General features: G+C 37.9%; 1 protein-coding gene across 36 annotated transcripts in view; it reads right to left on the bottom strand.

The window, feature by feature from the left end:
* Window positions 1-17714, bottom strand: part of REXO5 (RNA exonuclease 5) — a 43579-nt gene that overhangs the window by 14580 nt on the left and 11285 nt on the right. For 18 of the 36 annotated variants that reach the window (XM_074027954.1, XM_045382993.3, XM_015442119.4 and 15 more), the window contains 8 exons: window positions 13417-13557; window positions 10788-10876; window positions 9350-9465; window positions 8094-8232; window positions 7843-7937; window positions 6753-6855; window positions 3121-3224; window positions 2268-2388 (listed from right to left, as the gene is read on the bottom strand). In XM_074027954.1, coding sequence (XP_073884055.1) covers window positions 2268-2388; window positions 3121-3224; window positions 6753-6855; window positions 7843-7937; window positions 8094-8232; window positions 9350-9465; window positions 10788-10876; window positions 13417-13557 — 908 coding nt within the window. Of the gene's footprint in view, window positions 1-2267; window positions 2389-3120; window positions 3228-6752; window positions 6856-7842; window positions 7938-8093; window positions 8233-9349; window positions 9466-10787; window positions 10877-13416; window positions 13558-17714 lie in introns of all 36 variants that reach the window. The other 18 variants (XM_074027962.1, XM_074027964.1, XM_074027969.1 and 15 more) reach the window with 4 other exon arrangements.

Genomic DNA, 17714 nt, shown 5'->3' with positions numbered 1-17714 from the left:
CGGATCACAAGGTCAGGAGATCGAGACCATCCTGGCTAACACAGTGAAATCCCATCTTTACTAAAAATACAAAAAATTAGCCTGGTGCAGTGGCGGGCGCCTGTAGTCCCAGCCACTTGGGAGGCTAAGGCAGGAGAATGGCATGAACCCAGGAGGCGGAGCTTGCAATGAGCTGAGATGGCGCCACTGCACTCCAGCCTGGACAGCCCGAGACTTCGTCTCAAAAAAAAAAAAAAAAAAAACCGGAAAGAAAAGAAGGAAGGAAGCAAAGAAAGAAAGAAGATCCAAAAGGACCAAAGTGTTTCTAAGTAACTTTTCCACATCCCAGACCAAAGCTCACAAATATTTATAGAAATACAAAAATATATAGCACCCAACAAATTAAAATTCACTGTGTCCAGCATCCAATACAAAAAACTACCAGAATGCAAAGAATGAAATACAGTCCATATAAGGAGAAAAAACCAATCAATTTAAGTTAATCTAAAAATGACACAGATTATCAAATTAATAGAGAAGGATGTTAAAATAGTTATTGTAACTATATTCTGGAATTTAGAAGCTAGAGGAAAGTCTGAATGTTAACTAGAAACATGGATGATATAAAATAGAACAAAAGTTAACCTCTGGAGGTAAAAAATACAATGTGTGAGGTGAAAGTATACTGGATTGGATTATCAGTAGATTAGATACTGCAGCACAATAAGAAACCTAAAGACATAGCAATGGAAACAATCTAAAATAAAACAGAGAGGAAAAAAGACTGGAAAAAACATGAACAGCACATTAGTGAGCTATGGAACAACTTTAAACGGCTAATACATATGTAGTGGGAGTGCCCAAAGGAGGGGAAGGTGGTGAAAGAAGAAATAATGGTCAACACTTTTTCTAATGTGATGAAAATGATAAACCCACAAATTCCAAAAGCTCAACAAGCTCAAGCAAAAGACATATAAAAAAGGAACACTTGGCCGAGCCTAGTGGCTCACACCCGTAATCCCAGGCTGGAGTGTAGTGGTACGATCATAGTTCACTGCAGCCTCGAGCTCCTGCGCTCAAGCAATACTGGCATGTTCTTAAAATATCTCCCCACATATTTATTAGAATTAAGCGAAAAAACAAGAACTCTGCAATAGAGAAAGCAGACAACACCTTGACCAGGTGATCAAAATAAACAGCATAAAAGAGGGGCAGATGAATAATAACTGCCTCTGGATGCAAGACCCCAAGAAATTTGGCTAAGAATGCATAATCTGAATTTAATCATAAGCAACCACCACACAAACCTAAAATAAGCAAAACTCTGTTAAAAAAGGGAAGGGGGCATGCATTACTCGAAATGTATCAAGGTTATTAAAGACAAAGAAAGGTTGAGGAACTGTTCCAGCTTTAAAGGAGACTAAAAAGATACAAGTAATTGTAATACATGACCCTAGAAATGATACTGTTTTAAAGGGAAAACACAAACTATAAAGACATTATTTGGTCAGCCAAGAAAATGAGAATACAGATGAAAAGTAGATAAAGGTACCAGGACAATATTAGATTTACTAAAATTGGTAACTATGTAAGATGTGGTTATGTAAAATAATATTCTCATGAAATACACTCTGAAGTATTTAGGGCCATGATATATGCAGCTTACTCTCAATTGGATCAGGAAATGTCATACAGAGAGAGGAAGGAAGAGAGTGTGTACATGAGAGAGCATAAGCATGTGGGTACACATAAATAATAAAGCAACTGGGGCAGAGTGCTAAAAAAGGTGAATCTAGATAGAAGGTATACAGGTGTTCTACCATTCATGCATGCTTCTGTAAGGTTGAAATTATTTCCAAACAAAATGTTAAAAAAAAAAAAACACAGATCTTCTGAATATAACACAGTAAGCTCATGTTTGATGCAGCCTCTCTGACTTAACATACAGCAATGATAGATAAAATATAAAAAGAAAAAAATTGAAAAGATATAGCCAGGCTCAAAACCAAGATAAACATTTCCATGAACCAGAAACACAACAGAAACTCAAATACATATGCAAGGCCAAACCCAGAGGCCTGCTAGGCTCTGGAAGCAGGCATTGGCAGCTGACAGTTCTGCTCCTATGAGGACTTAGGTACTCCATACAAGATGTGAGACAGAAGCCAGACTTACTAACTGTAGCCAGGGTTGCTGATTTAAAAAAGCTTGACACTTGCATGGGGTGCAAAGGGCTACATTCCCCTCTGCTTTGAATATAACCTGCAAAGGTTCAGCAGGACACTCACCTCTTTATTTGAAAGACACTTTATAGTTTGACAGTTTCTGGAAGACGCAAGTTCACCAGCATCTGTCTCCCGGGTCAAAAAAAGAAGCTTCTGACCCACTGAATCCAAGCATTCTAAAACACTATAAAGAAGTAGAAGAGTTAAGGTAAGAACAGCAGTTTTCCAGAACCTGACAGTTATTTCTCTATACCTGCATTACACAACATGGTAGCCACTAGCAATATATAGCTATTAAAATTAAATAAAATTAAAAATTCAGTTCCTCAACTGCACTAGTCAAATGTGACTAGCGGCTACCAAACCAGATAGCACAGATGTAGAGCACTTCCATCATCATAGAAAATTGTTTTAGACAGTGTGGCTTCAATAGAGAGAGGAAGGATAAACAAGAAATATACCCAAAGCTCTCTATCAAAGTGTAGGCAAAATGCTAAAGATCTGATACATTTGCCATAGTCTGGAGACAAAGCCCTTTTGAGTCTGTGTGTGTGTCTTTCATAGTCTGGGCAATACAACAAGGCTACAGATTGACTCTTCTAGCCAAAATACCAACTAGTCTATCATCTTTCCCAGTGCTACCTAGGTTCAACATATTCCAATCATTTTTTTTTTTCTTTTGGTCAAGGATATCATTTTAGACCAGCCACTAGATTCAGAAAATTAGAAATTAAATACTGTATATTAAGGCTAGAAGGTGGTATTTTTTCTGTGGTTTTTGTGATAGATGTTATTTATTTTTTGGTAAATAGTTTTCAATAGACTCAAAAGAGGATAAAAACATTCTCAGGTGTTGTTAAACAAGAAACTAGATACTCCATTTGTCTTTGCTCTTGTTTCAAACTGAAAATATTACCTTGTGTTTGGATGCTGAAGTATTTCTGTTGTGTTTCTAGGCTCTTGGCCTGCTGCTTGTATTTCTTGGTGATTAGCTAGTGCTTCTAGATTTAGTTCTGCAATCTTGAAGAAAATAAAGTGGTAAAAATATAATTTCTTGCAAAGCATTTGATGCTCAAAGAAATACAAAACAAAAAGCAACAATAACGAAAAGCAAAAAATCCACTTGAATAATGTTCTCTCTTTTCTTAGGCAGTGGCTTTGCCATTGCCACAGCCCTGGGATGGCTTCAACAGTTACCAGATGGTTTATGGCTGCTTAGCCAAGAACGGCAATCTGTTACCAGCTACAAATGTTGTTACATGAATGTGGGGAAGGGCCAAGTAGGGCTGATTGAAAAAGGATGACAATTTTGGTTCATCACTCATCCAATAGTCGGTCACTTAAAATTTACCTCTCTGCAAACATGCAACTTTGGAAATGATAAAAGAATGGCTTTACAAGAAAAATTTTTTAAAAGACTATTTATTAGTTTAACACAAAATCATGAGAAGTCTATTCGAGTTGATATTTCTTCTCCTTCCATAAAGTGGGAGCCCACCAGGGAGTTGTGATGTAGAGAGAATAATTTTTAAAGTTACAAATTTTTAAAAATAAACTTCTTTTTAAAGAATCAATTTGGATTTACAGAAAAATTATGAAAATAGTACAGAGTTCCCATACAGCATACCCCCATTTTTACCTATTAGTAATAGATTCGTAGGGTGCATTTGTCACAATTAATGAAACAATAGTAATGCATTATTATTAACTAAAGCCCATGCTTAATTCAGATTTGGTTAGTTTTTATCCAAGTGAGATACAATTTTCACTGGAAATCAAGCATAATTAAGCTCCCCAAGTGTGGTTTGGGAATCCTGGGGTTTCCAGAGATCTCACAAGGGGTGAGATCCTTCCTTCTCCAACTATGTGACATAACAGACTGAATGTAAAGCAGATATGAAAAGTCACTTGTTTTCTATTAAGCTAGATGTTAAAAGGTTTCACAGAAATACCTAAAACAATGATGCTCTTTCCACTAATTTTTATGGAAAATTCTTTTTTTCATAAAAGCAAGTTATTTGTAGCTGGACAGAGTGGCTGTGTATGCTGAAGTTCCAGCTACTCAGGAGGCTGAAGTATGAGGATCCCTTGAGCCCAGGAGTTCCAGTCTAGCTTAGGCAACACAGTGAGACCCCATCTCAAAAAAAAAGTGATTTGTGTTAATATATAATGGTTTTTTATTTATCTTAAACTAATATTAAAATTTATGCAATTTCCAATATAGTAAATGTTGATAGATATTATAACCCAGAGTCCCTGGGTCTTCAGGTGCACACTATAAAAGTGTAACCCCTGTTGCACCTTGTTGTTTCAAAAGGGTACAGGAAGAAGACCAGCTACAGCAAGACAAAAACCAGCTGGAACCAGAGATGCCTGAAGTTAGAGATGAACTTGGCAAACTCTCTGCATTACCATACTAAAAATCTCACTTAGGGAGGAACTTATTCTCTATTTTCTATACATGTATGTGTCAAGGAACAAACCCTGCCTTTACACATGCAATGACTCAGCCAACTAGCAAAATAAAAGCCCTGCTTTTGCCTTCATTTGGGGAGATAGTGCTTTGGAAACTATCCCTGGTGTTATTACTTGTTGCAAAGTAATAAAATCCCCTTGTTAAATCCTCCTTGGGCCAGGCATGGTGACTCACGCCTATAATCCAAGCACTTTGGGAGGCCGAGATGGGTGGATCACCTGAGGTTAGGAGTTTGAGACCAGCCTGGCCAACATGGTAAAACCCCAACTCTAATAAAAAAAAAAAAAAAAAAAAAAATTAGCCAGGTGTGGTGGCAGGCACCTGTAATCCCAGCTGCTTGGGAGGGTGAGGCAGGAAAATCTCTTGAACCAGGGAGGTGGAGGCTGCAGTGAAGAGAGATTGCACCATTGCACTCCAGCCTGGGAGACAGAGTGAGATTCTGTCTCAAAAAAAATAAAAATAAAAAAATAAATCTTCTTTGGTAGTGGTCATTGGGTTAACACCCACCAAGTGATTGAACTCACCACTGCGTGGGTAACAATATAACCCACATTAACAAAAGAGTCATGAGACCAAAAGGGTTTTAGAACCTGCTGTAGTGATTGAGAGCAGAGATTAGCAAACACTAATACATATTTTTTTTTGTAAATAAATAAAGTTTTATTTCAGCTGTGCCCACCTGCGTTGACATAATGTCTATGGCTGCTCTTGCAGTATCACAGCAAGTTGAGTAGTTGCAAAATTGCAAAGCCTACAATATTTACTAACTGGCCTTTACAGAAAAAGTTTGCTAACCCCTGGTATAGATAAAAGACAGAATGTGACAGACATGAGTTTCAATTCTGGTTCCACCTCTGACTGGCTGTGGGACCTCAGATAAGTTATCTAACCTTTGATAACTTCAAAAGGTTCATGTATAAAATTGGAATGATAATGGTTAACTCACAGGGCTGTTGTGAGGATTAAATAAGATAATGTTTATACGGCATTTTAGAATAATACACTTAAGACCTCAGTGAGTGGTGGCTATTATTATCTATATGCTCAAAGAAGATCTGTTAGAATGTCTTTTTACTATCTGACACAAAGTCTGGCTGTTGCTTATTATTCTATGTGGAGTACAATTTATTTCATAATGGAGTCATGATGGAATGTATTATGCAATGGGACAATCTAATAGGTTAGAATGCATTATAATAAAGTTTGTCAGAGACTATGTCCTCTTCCATGTCTCCCTTATGTGCTGTTCTAATCTGTACCCACTGAACTGCTGGTGAAACAATTGTATGCTCCCCCTACTCTAAGAAAACTAAAATCTATGCAGAATTTCTATAATCATTACAATTATTAGTATTAACTACAATAATCACCATGCCACCAGTATAGTGCTTAATATATTTAAGGCACTGTGCTAAGAACTTTATACACAGTATCTCATTTACTCTCAACAATATCCTAGAAAAGTGTGTATTCCCCTATTATACATCCAAAAACTGATGTTGTTCAGAGAAATTGCCCTAGATTATACAGCTAGACATATAGTAGAACATATATTTTAAAACAGATAAGCCCAACTGCAGAGACTATATACTTAACCACTACATTATGCTAGTGATAGGGTCTTAATTCAAAATATATGCTAGGCTTCAATCACATTGCCATTTTCTTTTCTTTTTTTTTTTTTTTTGAGATGAAGTCTTGCTCTGTTGCCCAGCTAGAGTGCAGTGGCACGATCTCAGCTCACTACAACCTCCACCTCCCTGGTTCAAGCGATTCTCCTGCCTCAGCCTCCCAAGTAGCTGGGACCACAGGCATGCACCACCACACCCGGCTAATTTTTGTATTTTTAGTAGAGACGGGGTTTCACCATATTGGCCAGGCTGGTCTTGAACTCCTGACCTGGTGATCTGCCCGCCCCAGCCTCCCAAAGTGCTGGGATTATAGGCGTGAGCCACTGCACCCAGCCCACACTGCCATTTTCATAAAATAGGTAACAGGAGTTGGTAGTCTATGATAGACTGATTTAGTCCTTGATTTTAAGAAAGGTGAACACACTGGTCAAAGATACTAACCTTTTTTGGGCCATACTTAAGGAAATACTGAGCCAATTCAAGGATTATTCTAGCATCTTCTGTGGCATCATGACCAAGTCTGTCTGGACACTGTATATCCTTCCTGGAAAGTCAGTATAAAATTGACATACTCACAGCACTTTTAATGATAGGCTCTTTCAACCACCTCAAGTGTTGTGATTACATATAAAATGTTAGAATTCTGGTAATTAGATTTGCATCACAACAATCAAGGTTCCTTTATTCCAGCTAATTGCCAGGCCCTGCAAGAGGCACTGGGGGTGCAGAACAATCAGGAATGGCTTTGTTCACAGCAAGCATAGCATGTGGACAAAAGGCTACCCAACAAAAAGCATCTAGCTGACTCCCCGGCCAGTCCCCTCTCTAAGAAATGGGGCAGGCCCATTTCTTAGATCTAACCATTGTTTAAAATTGCCTTCCTGAAACTTTTTTATTTGTATATAAGTGTCTATACATACTTAAATACTTTCTTAGGTGTTTTTAAAAAGCTTAATATATATATATGCCTATGTCTATAGATAGAACTAAATCTAATCTATATCATATAAATATTGAGGCATATATAAATCTTGCTCTGCATCTCTTATTCTCAGGAGTGTCTTAGAGAGGTTTCCATATAACATACAGATTTATCATATTCTTTTGAACAACAAAATATTCAATAATATAGATAACCATAATTTACTCAGACTTCTAGAATATTTGAGGTTTTTCTATTTTGCTATTTTAAACCATATTATAATGAACACCTTTGTACATATGTGTCTTAATACAATAGGACAGTATAAGTATGTTACACTATCTTGTATAGGCATATAGGTATGTTTTGAAATTTTGGTTACCTCTTCTGCCTTCATGGTTCAGTTCTATCCATTAAGCCTCAACTATGAATGTAAACCCCTGTATCTATTGCTACAATTTCTTCATTTCATAAGAAATGCAAAAATATAATGTTTATAAACAAAGAGAGCAGAAATCCTGAATTTTGCAATACGCATTAAATTAGATACTATATGCTAACTTGCATGCAGTTTGTCAGAACAATATTACCGTATATAAGCAAACCTACCCCAAAATAGCTTTGGCTAAGAACTTCAGCTTAAATCTTCTGCCCTGCTCTCTGACATAAAGCAATGATGTATCAATAACATATGGATGTATCATCTGAGGAAGAAAGAGAATAAAATGAGTAATGTCTTATGCTAAAGGAAAAAACAAGTGGGCTAGCAGGGTGGGGGAGAAAAGCCCAAGACTTTAGATTTGAGATAAATGGAACAGGCATTTATACTGAAAATACAAAGTCCTAAATCAGATACTCACTTTCAGTGCTCTGAGATCCAAATCTAAGGAGTGGCCCACTAATACGGCATCAGGAGGAAGCAGTGCTTTTAACTGCCTCTGTACATCTTTGAGTTTGGTCGTCACTGGGTTAAGAATCTTCTTCGTGATTCCTGAAAAGCTTTCAATAAAAAAAGAGAAATGGACAGGCGAGGATATTAACAAGTTTTCCTCTCTGGAAAGACATTTTAAAAATAACATTTTAAAAAATTATAGTTTATATATATATGCTTACTGTCCAAAGTGACAAATAAGAATTAAAAATTAGTCATAATCCTATCACTCAGAGATGATCGCTTTTTACATTTTATTAAATGTCCTTCCATACTTTTGATATAGATTCAGGTATATATTTAATTTTTATAAAAATGTAATCATAATGCATGAGCTGCTTTTTAACAAATCTATCCTTTGTAATATGTTGTAAACACATTTTCATATCAATAAATCTATTTTAGCACATCCTTTTAAATGGTTACAGAGTGAGTATTCCATCATACAGATGCAACATATTTTAACTAATCCCTTACTTTCAGACATTTATATACCTACATTTTTGCAATACTGTGACAAACATGCTTGTGCATACAACTTTGCCACACATGACTGTTCTCTAAGAATCTGTCAAGTCTGCTAATAGGACAGTTATTTATCACTATCATTGCCTCTCTGTCCCTAAGTAGTCATGAATCTACCGGTGCCACTTCAATGGATGGGAACAGTAATGTTTCACTGGCTTCTTGCCTAGTCACTGTGTGTACATTCTGAAATTACATGCTAATCTTTGGAAAAGTAGACTAACATTTTGAGCTTTGAATTTCTGTTATGAAAAATAATAGTTTTGTTTGTGTTTTGGGGGTCAAGGCAGATTAAGCTCTAACATCACTTGACTGCCAAATGATGATTTGCAGATTTTCAGATGAGGTCTTATCAGAAAGCAAAGCTCCAGCTGTTTGGCAGTTGTAGATACTGATTATAATTGGGAGATTCTGGAACAAGGAAGATAATATTCTGCTGACTTAGGTCACAAGAAGATTGAAGATCAAGAAGGGCAAGAGCATTATACACTGACATTGTGCAATTTCAGCATTAAAATATACCTATGTGATGCCCTAATCTTTGATAATACTTAAGTAGATAAAACCCAACTAAACTGAAGCTGTGGGCCATTCTTCTTAAGAATTATTCCATTCTAGTCTGATAGCTCTCAGAAGAGCTGAAGACAAGGTGAAAAATACCTGGTGAGGTAGTCCAGAATTTTGTTTTCAGGTTTGACCAGTTCATCCATAACACAGCAGCCTCCTTCAGCAACCAGTGAGATGCGTGTTAGCTCTCTCCCCTTAGATGTGAGGCACTGAAAGACCAAGATGTAGTCAATCTGCTGAACTGCGGAAGGTATTGCTTCCTCTTACTATTTGCACTATGTCAATTGCCATCTATTCTAATCTACCAGGGTCCCTGCAGCAATGGCACAAACTTGCTTACTAGAGGATCTAGTGTGAGTGAAATTAAAGCTGGGCAGGCTGCTGAATGTTACACTTAAGAGGATCAACACAGTGTAATTTGCACAAGGAAGATGAATGCAAATAGTATTAATAATTGTATCTACCATTTATGGAGTGTGTACTATATCCAGTATTATGCTAAATACCACTAATAGGTAATTTTTATTAAGCCCATTCTATTATCAGCTAGTGCTGTACTAAGCATTTTATATATGTCACTCTCATAATTACCTTTTGAGGTAGTCTTTATTATTACCCCCACTTCACAGAGGGAGAAGCCCAGGCTGATATGTTAGGGGAATTTGTCCAAGGTGACATAGCCACTAACAGGCAAGGACAGGATATACACCCTGATATGTCAGATTCTCAAGTTCTAGGTCTTAGTTACTCTATTAAGAATTGAGAAACTGTTTCCTGAGTACTGAAAGAGGATGCACTGTCTTTGAAAAGAGGCTTACTACAATTAGATAAAGCAAAGCATGAGGGGAACTTAAGGAGAGAAATCCTACTTCTGGTCTTCAAGGTGTAAAACTAAGCCAAACCAACAATTAAGGCAAAGTCCTCATAGCAGCAACAACAAAATACTTGTTCAAACACAAGGAATCAACTTATAGTAATGTGCAAAGACTTGATTAAACATAGTAACTACTTGGAAAACTTATGTGATTTTTTTTTTTTTTTTTTTTTTCCTGAGATGGAGTCTCGCTCTGTCACCAGGCTGAAGTACAGTGGCGCAATCTTGGCGCACTGCAATCTCTGCCTCCTGGGTTCAAACGATTCTCCTGCCTCAGCCTCCCGAGTACCTGGGACTACAGGTGTGCACCAGCATGCCCAGCTAATTTTTTGTATTTTTAGTAGAGATGGGGTTTCACCATGTTGGCCAGGATGATCTTGATCTCCTGACCTCATGATCCACCCACCTCGGCCTCCCAAAGTGCTGGGATTACAGTTGTGAGCCACCGCACCCAGCCACTTATGTGATATTTATTCTTTATTCTGGAATACAGATCTAAGTTTTCTAAAGTATGAGTAAAAGGACCTACTTTCAGCTATTAAAACAGAATACTAGAAATGAATGTATTCGTTCATTGGTGCAATAGACTCAAGAAATCATTTTCTACTAGACCTCAGCTTGTAACACTCTAATTGAAAAATCAAAAGTAGTACGTGCCATTTCACAGTCAAGTCCAAAGAGAGGACTATTGTCTGCTATAGAACCATTACATTTGGTAAGTAAAAAGTTTTCACACTCAGGAAAACCTAGGAAAAAAGGAAGAAAATATTTGCCTTTAGAATAGAGATGGTAAACATCACTCTTAGATTCAAGCAGGTAAAACTAAAATACTAGATATTTTAGTCAGATATGTCGGTATGTTAGACACTTGAAATACAAAGACTAAATAAGATACAATCTCTGTCCTCAAGTTTTTCACCATCTACTCATTTTTATATTGAAAGAATAACTTAGGCTTGCTGTTAGGAGGAGATTCTGGGGCTTGAACTTCCTGGCAGTTGCCAAGTAACAATTTTTCCTCCTCATGAGAAAAGAGATAACTAAATCATGGCTAAACTCAAAGTCATTAGGCCCTTTCCATGTCAGCGCTAAGAAAGAATGAATAAAGTATGCAAATAACTGTATGTGAAATCTTTCTTTCCTAAATACAGGAAGAGAAAATAGGAATGAGATTCCATCATAATAGAGATATAAAAGGATTTCACAGCAGGAAGCAAGTTTAAGTAACATTCACCATACATGTCCCTCCACCCAACTCAACCCTCAAGATTCCTCTGAAACATCTATTCAGAGCCTTGCCTGCATTTTCTGGAATCACGTGTTTCCTACAGAGGCTCAGCTACAGACTTAAGGTACTCCCTCTATTTGTGTACCCTGAGTCAATAACCATGCATATTTAGCTCAGAGACCCAAAAGCATCTGAATTGTTGAAGACTTCTACCTTCAGGCAGAGGCTGGAGCAGTAAAGGTAACATCTAAATCTTGTTTGACAAGGAACAAACGGGGCTAGGCAAACCTTTGACCGATTTCTGATTCCCAGTACTGTGAAATTTCCAACTAATCGCAATTAAAAGAATCAAAATATGGTCTATCCCAGAGAAGAAAGGCAGCCCCAAATCTCAGAGACACTATACTTGCAGCCTACCTTATCTATATTATCAGTGGTGTTTTATAGGTGTCAGCAGTACTGCCCTCACTACGTGCTCATGTGACAGTAGTGCAACCTCAAGAAAAAGATGGTTATAAATATGTTAAAATAAATAGAGAAAAAGCCATCTATAAAATGGAGTTAAAATTTAGTTCATATATCATAGGATTGCCAGTTAATATACAAAAAAGCACTTAGTATGGTGCCTGGGACCTATAAAACACATCCACATCAACTTAAAAAAATAAATTAAAAAAATAAAATTTATGCATCCAGAATATAAGAACTCCAATAATTCCATGATAAAATACAGCCCAATTTAAAAATGGACAAAGGATCCGAATAGACATTTCTCTGAAGCTATACAAATGACTAATAAGCACATGAAAAGTTGCTCAAAATCATCAGCCAACAGACACATGCAAATCAAAATCACAATGAGACACCACTTCATAGCCACTAGGATGGATATATTCAAACAAGATAATAACAAATGTTGGCAAGAATGTGCAAGAACTGGAAACCTCGTATATTGCTGGTGGGAACGTAAAATGGTATGGCTGCTTTCACAGACGGACAGTGCCTCAAAAGGTTAAACACAGAGTTATCACGTGACCCAGCAATTATACTCCTAGGTATATACTCAACAGAAATGAAAGCATGTGTCCACACAAAAAACTTGTACTTGAATGTTCATAGCAGCATTATTCATAATAACTAAAAAGTGGAAACAACTCAAATGTCCATCACCCAATGAACAGTCTATCCAATGGCAGTATCATTAAGCAGTGAAAATAAATGTAGTACTGATACATGCTACAATATGGATGAACCTTGAGAACATTATGCTAAGTTAAAGAAGCCAGTCACAAAGACCACATATTGCACATCCACTTACAGGAAATATCCAGAATGGGTAAATCTATATATAGAAAACAGATTAACGGTTGTCAAAGGCTCAGGAGTTGGAGGGAAATTATACTATAGGGTTTCTTTTGGGATGATAGAAGTGTTCTAAAATTGTGGTGATGGCTGTACAACTCTATGAAGATAGTAAAAAATACTTAATTGTAACTTTAAGTGGGTGAAATGTGTGGTATGTTAAATTATATCTCAGTTAAAAAAAAGGAAATTTAATTATCATTGCTATAATTAGGAGGTAACAAAGAAAATAAAATGAAATCAAAGTACTCTTATTAAATTCTTGCTATATAATTGACCAAGGCTCTGAGCCTAGACCTGCTCTATTTGTTAAAGAAATGTGGGGGCAGTGTGGGAGGAGAATTAGAAGTATTGGAAAAGTGTTAAAATATTAAAGACATACTAACTGTTTTTAATATAAAGAAATGAAAGAAAACTGAATGAAAAGGAAAGGGAATAACTTTCTCATTAAATATTATTTCAATGCTCTTCAATGTCACATTCATGTACTACCTAAAATCATCACTTTGCCAATCACAATATACATCACACACTTTGGGATACACTGTGCTTAAGATATTTTCTCATTAATAGAAGATGAAATAAGAATAAGCCATTCAGAAAACAGCCAGATAAATCAATCTCCAACAGTAGTATTTAAATAAGCTGTTAGATATTTTTACATTGTTGGCAATATCAGATTAGGCCTAAGCCCACCTTGTAATGGAAAGTGAAACGTTCTCATTTCCTCCTTTGTCAGAAGGCATCTGGTCAAGCCCACTTTCTTACAGCCATACTTTTGAATGATGGGGTCATTCTGAAGGTTGATGGTGGCTTTTGCATTAGAAGGTAAAGGCCCTAAAAGAAAAACAATTGAACGTATATTAGAATGTGTATTTAAGAACCCTAGAAGACATGTCTCCTGAGGTTGCATAGGCTAAGCACAGGGAAGATCAAAAGATGTATAAAACTCAGCCCCAACTATTTAGGGCCTTGCAATCTATTACAATTATAGGAACACAGAGAGGCAGGGCATGGTGGCTCATGCCTGTAATCCCAGCACTTTGGGAGGTGGAGGCAGGTGGATTACGAGGTCAGGAGATCGAGACCATCCTGGTTAACATGGTGAAACCCTGTCTCTACTAAAAATACAAAAACAAAATTAGCCGGGCATGGTGGTGGGCGTCGGTAGTCCCAGCTACTTGGGAGGCTGAGGTGGGAGAATGGCGTGAACCCAAGAGGCAGAGCTTGCAGTGAGCCAAGATCGTGCCACTGCACTCCAGCCTGGGTGACAGAGCAAGACTCTGTCTCAAAACTAAACAAAACTAAACAAAAAAACACAGAAAATGAAGTCCCAAATGAGCTAAAACAATAAAGGGATAGGAGGAAGAATATACTTTACACTGGAGTGTCAGAGATCAAGAAAGGAAAAGATTAACTGAGTCTTAAAAAAACACAGAATTCAGATAGTTGGTATATTCAACCTGTTCTTTACAGTGCCTGTCACTCCCTTACGGTTCATTCTAGCTAAATATACTCCACCCTCAGCCACCTATTTAAGCAGCGAAAGCTTGTTCTTTAACCAGGGACCATTACTGATTGGATTAAGGGTATGACCCGGCTCAAGAGAGGTCATCTATAGATTGACCAATGACTTGATATTCCTTATCAAGACATGCTCTTAAAAGGAAAAATCAGTTGATCAGACTGCCTGCTTTAAGAATTTTCACTAAAAAATATAAAGAACTGGGCTAGTTACAGTGGTTCACACCTGTAATTCCAGCACTTTGGGAGGCTGAGATAGGCAGAACACTTGAGGTCAGGAGTTCAAGACTAGCCTAGCCAATATGGTGAAACCCCATATCTACTAAAAACACAAAAATTAGCCGGGTGTGGTGGCATGCACCTGTAATTCCAGCTATTCAGGAGGCTGAGGCACAAGAATTGCTTGAACTTGAGAGGTGGAGGTTGCAGTGAGCAGAGATTGTGCCATTGCACTCCAGCTTGGGCAACAGAGCAAGGCTCTGTCTCAAAAAAAAAAAAAAAAAAAAAAAAAAAAAATATATATATATATAGAGAGAGAGAGAGAGAGAGACAGAGAGACAGTGAGAACTCACTAGTCAGAACAGGAAAATACACACACAGATAAGTAGATGTTATGAGAGGGTTGGAGAAAGTCTCTTCACTAGGGGTACTTAGGTTCCTGCTGGCTTTCTACCCACATATATCCTTCTTCAAACAATACTTGCTCAAGATGGCCTAAGTGAGTAGTTGGTCCTTGTGAGGAAAAGAGCCAAAGTATCATAAGTAGAAGAGGGCATTCCAGGTAAGACAGAAACGTAGAGTAAACTTGGTTTGGCAGTAGACCAGTGATGAAGAAAAAAAGGTCTGTGCAAGAGACAAGTATAGGAAACAAAGTTGAGAGAAGAGGATAATTTTCATCCACCATTTAATACATAATGGGGAGCCACAAAAAGTTCCTGAAAGTGGAAGTGACATAATTAAAGCAGTGTTTTAAGAAACATCAACCTCAAAGATTTGTAAAAAATGGAGTAGAGGCTGGGTGCATGGCATGCCTGTAATCCCAGCACTTTGGGAGGCCAAGGCAAGAGGATTGCTTGAGTCCAGGAGATTGAGACCACCCTAGGCAACAGAGCAAGACCCAGTCTCTACCAAAACAAAAATTGGTCAGGCATGGTAGTGCATGACTGCAAGTCTTAGCTACTCAGGAGGCTGAGGCAGGAGGATGGCTTGAATGTAGGAGTTTGAGACTGCAGTGAGCTTAGATTGTACCACTGCACTTCAGCCTGGGCAACAGAGGGAGATCCTGTCTCTAGATTTTTTTTTTTTTTGGAGACAGAGTTTTGCTCTTGTTGCCCATGCTGGAGTGCAACGGTGCAATCTCGGTTCACCGCAACCTCTGCCTCCCAGGTTCAAGTGATTCTCCTGCCTCAGCCTCCTGAGTAGCTGGGATTACAGGCATGCACCACCACACCCAGCTAATTTTGTATTTTTAGTAAAGATGGGATTGTTCCATGTTGGTCAGGCTGGTCTCGAACTCCTGACCTCAGGTAATCCACCCACCTCAGCCTCCCAAAGTGCTTGGATTATAGGCATGAGCAACTGCACCTGGCCTAAATTTTTAAAAATACATAAAAAAAGAAAGAAAGAAAGAAAGACAATGAAGTAGAAAGAGGCTAGAAAGTGCTTTACAGTAATTCTGGCCAAAAAATTATGAGCATCTGCTAGAGGCAGAAATACCATTTGACCCAGCAATCCTGTTACTGGGTATATTCTAAAGGAATATAAATCATTCTGTTATGAAGATACATGCAAGTGGAAAAGACATGGAATCAACCCAAATGCCCATCAATGATAGATCGGATAAAGAAAATGTGGTACATATACACCATGAATACTACGCAGCCACAAAAAGGAATGAGATCACGTCCTTTGCAGAGACATGGATGGAACTGGAAGCCGTTATTCTCAGCAAACGCAGAAACAGAAAACCAAACACCACATATTCTCACTTATAAGAGGGAGCTGAATGGTGAAAACACATGGACACATGGGGAGTAAACAACACACATTTCGGGTTGTCAGAGGGATTGGTGGAGGTAGAGCATCAGGAAGAATAGTTGATGGAGGCTGAGCTTAATACCTAGGTGATTGGTTGATCTGTGTACTAAACCACCACATCACACATTTACCTATGTAACAAACCTACACATCATGCGCATGTACCCCGGAACTTAAAATAAATGTTGAAGAAAGAAGGCCAAGTGCAGTGGCTTACGCCTGTAATCTCAGCACTATGAGAGGCTGAGGCGGGTGGATCACTTGAAGTCAGGAGCTCAAGACCAGCCTGGTCAAACATGGTGAAATTCTGTCGCTACTAAAAACACAAAAATTAGCTGGTGTGGTGGTGCCTGCCTGTAGTTCCAGTTACTGAGGAGACTGAGGCACAAAAATCACTTGAACCCAGGTGGCAGAGGTTGCAGTGAGACGGGATCATCCCACTGCACTCCAGCCTAGGCAACAGAGCAAGACTCTGTCTCAAAAAAAAGTTGTTACCAGCATCCGAATTAAGATAGTGAAAGGGATGGAGGAAAAGGGATATATATAAAACATACACAAAAAACTGGTAGAACATGGTGAAAAAATAACTCAATTCAGCCAGCAAAATATTTAAATATTTATCTATAACTTTATTATATACCCGGCACTGTTTTGGCCACTAGGAATTTCCCAATGCACAAAACCAACAAAATTCCTCATGAAATTTAACTTCTAGTTGGAAATATGGATAATAAACAAATAAATATGTAATATATCAGGTAAGATAAGGGCTTTGAAGAAAAGGAAAAGGATAGGAAATGTTGGGGCAGGAAAAGGGTTATTGTCTTATGTTTTTTATAGGATGATCTGAGAAGGTCTCTGTTAAATTGACATCTGAATAGAGATTTATAGGAGCAAAGGGAATTAGGCATGCAGACAGATTGGGGATAGGGAGCCAAAAGAAAATTGTAAAATTCAACACTGGTGTCTTAGAGAAAAATGACACCAACAAGAGGGAATATGAAGAGCCCATTATTTGAGGATGAGAAAAATGCTTTTAGCTATGTTGTGACTGAGGACAGTAGAATATCCAAATAGCAATTGGAATATTCAGCAGGCAGTTGAGAATGCAGGCCTGCAAGCTAGGGCATCAGACCTAGAGATAATGATATAGGAGTCATTCAAAGAAAACTAATAGGTGAACTTGGCAAAAACAGACGAATACTCCAAAGGAAAGACTGATTAACGAAGATCAGAGTGCGAGGGACTACGCCTTGGGGACTGTGATATTTAGCATGGGAAGATGAAGTGAAATACTTAAGAGGATAGAGAAGTTGCCATAACCTCTCTGGCTCCTCAAGGCCTACAGAATAAAATCCAAAATTCTTTTGGCATGGCATTCAAAGCCTGCAGGTTGTCTCTCTGTGGCTGGTACAGAATATAAAAATAAAAAA

This window comes from Macaca fascicularis, chromosome 20, assembly GCF_037993035.2.
Source record: "Macaca fascicularis isolate 582-1 chromosome 20, T2T-MFA8v1.1".
Lineage (NCBI taxonomy): Eukaryota > Metazoa > Chordata > Mammalia > Primates > Cercopithecidae > Macaca > Macaca fascicularis.
Note: the sequence above shows the minus strand (reverse complement) of the source record. Positions and strands in the feature narration are given on the sequence as shown.